The sequence below is a fragment of the Lontra canadensis genome, unplaced genomic scaffold (assembly GCF_010015895.1).
Source record: "Lontra canadensis isolate GAN:19392208 unplaced genomic scaffold, GSC_riverotter_1.0 scaffold87, whole genome shotgun sequence".
Lineage (NCBI taxonomy): Eukaryota > Metazoa > Chordata > Mammalia > Carnivora > Mustelidae > Lontra > Lontra canadensis.
This window is the reverse complement of record NW_022631081.1, coordinates 4,022,918-4,030,200: the sequence shown is the minus strand read 5'-3', so window position 1 is coordinate 4,030,200 and position 7,283 is coordinate 4,022,918. Positions and strand designations below refer to the sequence as shown.

Here is a 7,283-nt window from a genome sequence, read left to right as displayed (position 1 = left end):
GAAAATTTGCATTTTGCTTTTAAGATAGCTATACCACGTGGGGGCTCAGCCTCCACAGCTGAGTCCTGAGCCTGCTTCTCCTTCTACGTGCTGCTCCCCCTACTTGTGCTCTCTTTTTCTGTGTCTGTCAAATGAATAAAATCTTTAAAAAAAAAAAAAAAAGATAGCTATAGCACAGCCTTCTTGATTTAAAACAAAAAACAACAAAAAAAAACCCCAAAACCAAAACAAAACCTATTTGTATTGCATACACACACAAATGTGCACAACTCATAGTTGTACAATTTGATGACTTTTCCAAGTTGAACACATCTATGTAGCTACCCAAAGATGAAGACATGCAATGTCCCAGTCTCACTTGTGGCCCCTTCCAGCCACCAGCCCCAGAGGTAATCACCATTCTAATCCCGTAACCGCTCACTAGTCTTGCGGGTTCTAGAATTTCCTGCAAACAAAATTGCAATCTGTACTACTTTCTTTTCTTTTGCTCAACATCATGTTCATGCTTCTGACTTATTAAAACCACTCTTTTGGATGAAATGTGTAAAACGATGATTGAGAAGGTTAGGAAGGAAATGAAAGCCTGAGATCCTGAGAGACCAGGTACAATACTTGGATTTTCCAAGAGGCGGAATCTCTTGGAAGGCAGGATGGGGAAGGGGGCGTGGTTACCGTCCAGCCTGTTCCCGGGGCGGGCGAAGTCTTTAGGCTGGGGGCGTGGCCACGGGCCCGGCTTCCCTGAGGCTGTTAGCACCGGGGGCGGGGCCGGTCGGGGCTTCCTGTCTGCGCCTGCGGAATCGCCGTTTGACCCCGGAAGTGCCAGCACACTGGGAGCTGTCACCGTGGACCGCGGCAGCGGCGGCGGCGGCGGTGGCGGCGGCACAGCGCCGGTAGTGGAGCCGCCGAGGTGAGTGTGCGGCTGGGTCCTGCCGAATAGGTGGCATCGGGCCTGGGACGAGCCGTGGCCATGCCCCCGGCGGCCATGGTCCTCCTCGCCTGCTTGGCGGGGCCGAGACTGATGATGCCGGAGGAGTTGTTAGTCGCACCTGAGGCCAGGCCGCTAGAGCCGGGAGTCTCGGGTTCGAGGTTCAACCCCAGAGTGACCTTGGACGAGTCACAATCCTCCTACCGGCACTCCGGGTTTCAGTTTCCTTGGTGTTCATTCATTCGTTAAACAAACACAGGTTCATCGCCTCCTACGTGTCAGCCACAGATCAAGGCACTGGGGATACAAACAGCCAGACAGATAAGGTACCCTCCTTCATGGAGCATACAGTCCAGTGGGAGGAGACCGTTAACGACAAATAAAGGCACAATATAATTAAAGATATGACAATAACTGCGGAGTGAATACTTTAGACTGGGGAGTCTGGGAAGGCCTTTGAGGAATGTAATATTGAATTGAGACCAGAAAGGTGATGACAGTTAGAGAAAGTGAGGCAGCAATGGCCCTGGAAATGTTCCCAGGCATCCTTGCTTGCACCAAGCTCTCCTTCTTAAGAAAGCCCTTTTCTAAGTTTTGGCTTCTGCTGCCTGCTTGGCATGAAAGATGCAGTGGTGGACATAGATGTCATCGTGATCAATGTCCTTTACCTTTTGGAACTGAGAGTCTCATCTTTGCCTAGTTAATTTCTACCCGTACTTTAGATGAAAACTCAGATCTTCCTTGACATGCTCCCTCCCTCAAATCTGTTCTCTCTGTTAAATGCTGTCACATCCCCATGTACCTGATCTACATAGCATACACCATGGTATTATATTTGATTCATATCTGTCTTTCCCATAAAGACTGTAAGCTCTGTGAAGGTCAGGACCAAATCTGTTATTTGCCCACCTTGGTATTCTCCAGGCTTCAGTGCCTGGTACATAGTAGGTGCTCAAAAAACTTTTTGAATGGCTGAGTGAAATTATTAACATGGTCTTTGCTCTCCAGTGGTTCATAGGCAGTGTCTCTGCCACTGGATTGTTGTCTTTTCTTTCTGATTATATCTCTTTTCTACTTAAATGACTCCTCATTGCCTTTAGATGAAAGACCAAAATCTTGAACATCACACTGGATATTCTTTTTAAAATGGCTTCATCTTTCCTACCCAACCTCCTCTCTCAACTTCCATCATCCCGCCTACCTGACCTTGTGTTTTTAGCCATACCACATGTCTCCCTCTTCCTTCAAAGCCACTGGTTCTGAGCCTGTGTTCCCACTTGCTCTTTGCTTTGCTCCCCATCTTTTCCTCCTATCCTTCAACAATCAGGTTGTGGGTCACCTTCTCAAAGACATCCTCCCTTTCTCTGTTGTGCTTGTTTTGAAAATTCCATGTTACAGCTCTGATCACACTGAATGACAGTCATTTACATGCCCAGGACCGAGAATGTATTCAGTCAGCCTTTGCTGAGTAAATGAGGAAGTCCAAAGTGTTCTGCCTATGGTTGGGACTTGCAATCACAAGTAAACTTTATTGAGTGCTATTTATGTGCCAACTACTGTGTTGAACACTTAGCATTGATTACTTTTCATGTCTCAGTTTTGTAGATGAGGAAAACAAGGCTTAGAGAGTTTAAGGAACTCCAGGTCTCAAAGATGGGTAGGAAAAGGTGGAGCTGGGATGTGAATCCAGGCTGCAGAACTATAAAGCTCTCTTTTAACCATCATGCCAGCCTGAGTCGGAATCGCCTTTGCAAGCACTGGCTTGTAGGAGTGGATTTCTTCTGAAATCAGGTGCTGTCTCTACCTGTTTAGGCCTGGCATCTGGGGCCTGGAAGTTAAAAGGTTGAAGAGGCACCACCTACTATGGCTCTTTCCCCAATCTAGGTCCCTACACTAGACACTCCCACAACCCTCTTTGGCAGGTGAACATGGAAGGAACTGGGCCTGTGAGTCATTTAGACTTCTGGACTGGTGAGCAGACCCCCTGGTGTTCCCAGCTGCCCTCCCAGCATCACTGGGAGGTTAGGAAGGAAGTATTTTTAGTCTGTTGAGCACAAGAGATCCAGGTGTCAAAGCAGATGGGCTGGGCTTCAATTTCAACTCGGTCACTAACGTGTCTGTCCCTCTTTGGACCTCTGAGCATCAATAATCCCTGTTGTCTGTAGCTAGGTTGTTGTGAGATGCTAGTACAATCATAACTTGATTCAAACTAACATCTGTGCAACATGTGTCTGTTATCTATGTTCTGGAAAGCTGAAAGGTGAAAAGTCACCCAAGTCCCATTCATTACTTCACACCTTATAATTTTTGGCGGGCTACCTCACATGTACAGGGACCTCGTGGCTGACCCACGGAGATCCTAGAGTTGGAACAGGCATTGAGGATTAGACATAGTGGTTCTGTCTCTTTTACATCCTTCTAGAATGGATATCTTCACAATCTTTTAAACAGCCCATGAACTAAGGTTCCTTTTGTACCAAGCTGCTTCCAACCTCCTTATCTTTGCTCCTGCTCTGTCCTCTGCCTGCAGCACCCTTCTTCCTGGCTAACTTCCACTACCAAAGCTCAAGGCAGGCTCTCCTGATCATTTAGGCTCCCCAGAAATACTTTCCTGACAGCAACACTCCCTACAAGCTCAAGTACACTAGACTCAATACAGCAAGTGGTTAAGAGCTGGCCAGCTTCATCAACTATGAACTAAGTCCGAGGGCAAGTTTCTTATCTTCTCTGCATCTCTTATTTCCTCACTGACAAAATGAAGATAAAAATAGACCTAACCTTAGAGTTGTTCTGAGCATTAATATGTGCATAGCAAGTTAATGCTGAGAAAAGCCCTAGGGACAGCACTAGCACATGTTATAAGTGTGTTGCTACTACTGCCATTATCATAATTATTGGGTTGTAAGCTCCTGTGGGGCAGAGACCCTGCACTATCGCTCTGTCTTCATAACACCAGGGCCTGGCCTGATATCCAAGGTATGGGACATCCCATAACTCAGTGGCTGACCGTGCCTCCTCAGCTCATCTGTGAGGTTCTCAGGAGGTGACGGATGGTTTCCTCATCCCAGCCTCAATATGTCTTTGTGTTGTCACTGAGACTGTGCTGGCCTCATATTGGCATGTCTTCTAAGGGGCCTGATTCACTTTCACTCTGTGATCCAGCCAATATGTGTGTCCCTTTCTGTGGGCAGGCCGAGTAGCATTGTGGAAAGAACATTGGATGGGAAGACAAGAGACGTGGCATCTGCCACTCACTGACTTGGAGGTGCATTTGGGCCTCTGCAGAAAAGAGCTCACACTGGCTGTTTTCTGTGAATTCTTTCATCCTCTCTGGTCCTTCTGTTCATCCACGTCCTTCCTCCCTGAAGCCTAGGGAGATTGTAAAATCTTAAAACCCCCTACAAGTGAGGAATGGCGGGGCACCTGGGTGGCTTAGTCGATTAAGCAGCTGCCTTTGGCTCAGGTCGTGATCCCAGGGTCCTGGGATCAAGCCCCAAATCGGGCTCCTTGCTCAGTGGAGAGTCGGTTTCTCCCTCTCCCTCTGCCTGCTGCTCTGCGTACTTGTGCTCTCTATCTCTCTGTCAAATAAATAAATAAAATCTTAAAAAAAAAAAAGTGAGGAAAAGCCCATTCCTCCATCCCTGAAAAGACTGCAGATCTACTTAGAATTATAAGAAAAGTGTCCTTATATTCAGTCACTCATCAAACAGTTGATGAGGCCGACTCTGCACCAGGCCTGTGCTGGTCACAGAAAAGATAGTAAGAGGAGAGACCAGGCATTGTCTTCACAGAGCTCACAGGCCAAGGAGGGCACAGAGCTGGAGCCATAATAAAAATAACCTAGGTCCGCTTAGCCAGTACTTCACAAAGAGGGCGGGAGTATTTCAGGAGTCACCTGGTGAGTGTTTTCCTCCTCAGCTGAGAGCTCTTGCTTTAGGCAGAAAAGTCAGCACCATCTGGACTAGTAGGTGCAGGCTCCGGGCCTTCAAGGCTCAAGTCAGGAGCCTCCTGAGGCCAGAGGGTGAAGCTTCTCTCCTGGCTCTGGGATCAGTTCCAGGGCAGGCCCCTGCCACCAGGAGCCTATGTGTCTGCTCTCTTCTTCCCATCCATATTCCTTTCAGGAGGGTCACGCAGCACAATGCCAGCTCTGCCCTTGGACCAACTTCAGATCACCCACACGGACCTGAAGACAGGAAAACTGAGGACTTCCCCAGCGCTGGTGAGCCGGGACCTTGAGGCTGTTCAGCCTGATACTATCGTTCTTGCAATTTCAGAAGCAAAAAGCAAATTCCTCCTTTATCTGTTCCAAGAATGACCCGAGGGCCACAGTCAGCAATTCAGTAGCTGGGACACTACTAGGTCCTCCCAGACCCAGTGCAGAAGTTTCCTTTCTGAGAGCAGCAGCTTGAATTTGAGTCCTGTTTTCCATGTTGCCACCCCACACCTTGCCCCCAAAGCATTTCATTTTGAATCAGAGTCTGATGGCAATTGTGGCTCAACCTGAGCTGGCCTAGAAAAGGATCCAGCCCAAAGCCGGGTTTGGGGATTTGACCCTGCGGGAAGTGTTCAGGTTTCAAGTAGGCCTTGTTTCAGAGCTATCTCACCTGCTATCCACACTTCAGGGGGGAACACCAGTTTCAGAGGTCAGGCTGTCTTTTATCGCACCGGGCCACGAAGCGCCACCTGCCACGTACCGACTCTGAAGGGCTTGGGAGACTGAAAAATAAGGAGGCTGTGATCGTGCTGATTACCAGCTGCAGGGTGAGATTAGGGCTGCGGAGAGGTGCCAGACTGCTGAAGGAGACAGACGTGGGGACCGGAGTCCCCACACCCACTTACTGTTTTCCCAAGAATATGAGCTTACTTGAGCAAGGTGGGAGGAAGTATTTTCTAGGGGGGCTTGAGTAAAGTCGTGGGAAACAAGAGCTTGGTGTTGGGTTTCCTGTTCTCTGGATGGCTTCTTATTACTTCCTAACTCCTCTCTGATAATAGGACTTAATGTTTATAGAGCACTTGCTCTGGGCCAAATCTTTCTAAACACTTCATCTGGATTATCTCTTTTAAGCCCCATGAGGAGGTATTTTGATTGTCCCCACTTTACAGATGAGGAAACTGAGAGTTCAAGGTCACAGAACTAGGAAATTAAGGGAGCGGGGATGGGAAGCCAGCTAGACTGACTCTGGATCTCATACCCTTAACCTTTCTGCTGTAAAGCCTGCCATTTCTTTTTTATAACCTTTTTATGTGAGAAGGTATTTATCAGAATATCCAGATCCGTTCTGCTCAGCATGGTAGCCACCTAGTGCAGTAGTCATTTGCCACAAATAGGGGTTACACACTTGAGATGTAGACAGTTTGAGGAGCTACATTTTATATTTAATTTTAGTTATTTTGAATTAAAATAGTCCACATGGTGAGTGCCTACTGTATTTGCCAGCACAGATAGGGAACAGTTCCATTAACACAGAAACTCTAATTTTCCACCTCAGTCCTTCCCTGTGTACTTAATGCCCGGGTTGCTAGGCTGTGGGCTTCACGAGAACAGGATCCTGGTCCCTTCTCTTCATTCTGGTTTCCCGGGTACCAGGTGCTTTTCTTTCAGGACGCATTCAGTAAATGAGTCAAGGACTCCAGCCAGCCCTTGTGCCAGATCCTGGAGCTACAGAGAAAAAAGACATGGTTCCTGCCTTTGAGGAGTCTATGAGAAGACCAGCAGTGAAGAGAAAAGCAGACCAGTAGTTTCTCTACAGTGTGATCAAGGTGGTGTTAGAAGTGGCTACTTGAATGCAGAGCCCAGGCCACTGATCCAGACTGAATGGGGTGTGGGGCAGGGATGCCTTGGGGCTGGTGGGAGGGCATGTGCAGCTAGGGAAGGCTTCATGAAGGAGGGGAGGGACCCTGGACTGGGTATTGAAGGGGAAATAATCAGTAGCCATGAGAGCAATGGGAGAAGGATGAAGCTGGCAGGAGAACCCAAGTATACCATCCCAGAGTCCTGAGAGCCTGACTCCTACCCAACCACCACTTCCTTGGGGTGGAAGCAGTATCATTCAGTTAGAGCACAAGCTTTGTGTTAAATCTCACACATGCTTAACCACATAACTAGAACATTGTAAGCACTCAGTGACAGTGATGTAGCAGGGACAGTGGCAGAAGGTTCAAATGGGGAATAGGGTGGGAAAAAGATGAGCTGAGGGAGACAGCTGCCTGATGAAGGAGCGGTCTTGAGGAAGAGATCTGTACTCACTCTATATTTGTCTCGTTAGTCCCAACTTAAGACAAGGAGATCTCTAGCCAAGGGAGAGCCACCATGTTGCCTTTGCAGGGTGATAGGTGGATCTAATGTTTATTGAGTAGC

General features: G+C 48.0%; 1 protein-coding gene across 8 annotated transcripts in view; it reads left to right on the top strand.

Moving 5' to 3' along the window:
- Positions 1-822: 822 nt before the first annotated feature.
- Positions 823-7,283, top strand: part of ASCC2 (activating signal cointegrator 1 complex subunit 2) — a 41,466-nt gene continuing 35,005 nt past the window's right edge. For 7 of the 8 annotated variants that reach the window (XM_032883370.1, XM_032883369.1, XM_032883368.1 and 4 more), the window contains exons 1-2: positions 823-907; positions 5,047-5,144. In XM_032883370.1, the coding sequence (XP_032739261.1) occupies positions 5,064-5,144 (81 nt within the window). In that variant the 5' untranslated portion in view covers positions 823-907; positions 5,047-5,063. Of the gene's footprint in view, positions 908-5,046; positions 5,145-6,242; positions 6,686-7,283 lie in introns of those variants that run through there. The other variant, XM_032883371.1, reaches the window with a different exon arrangement.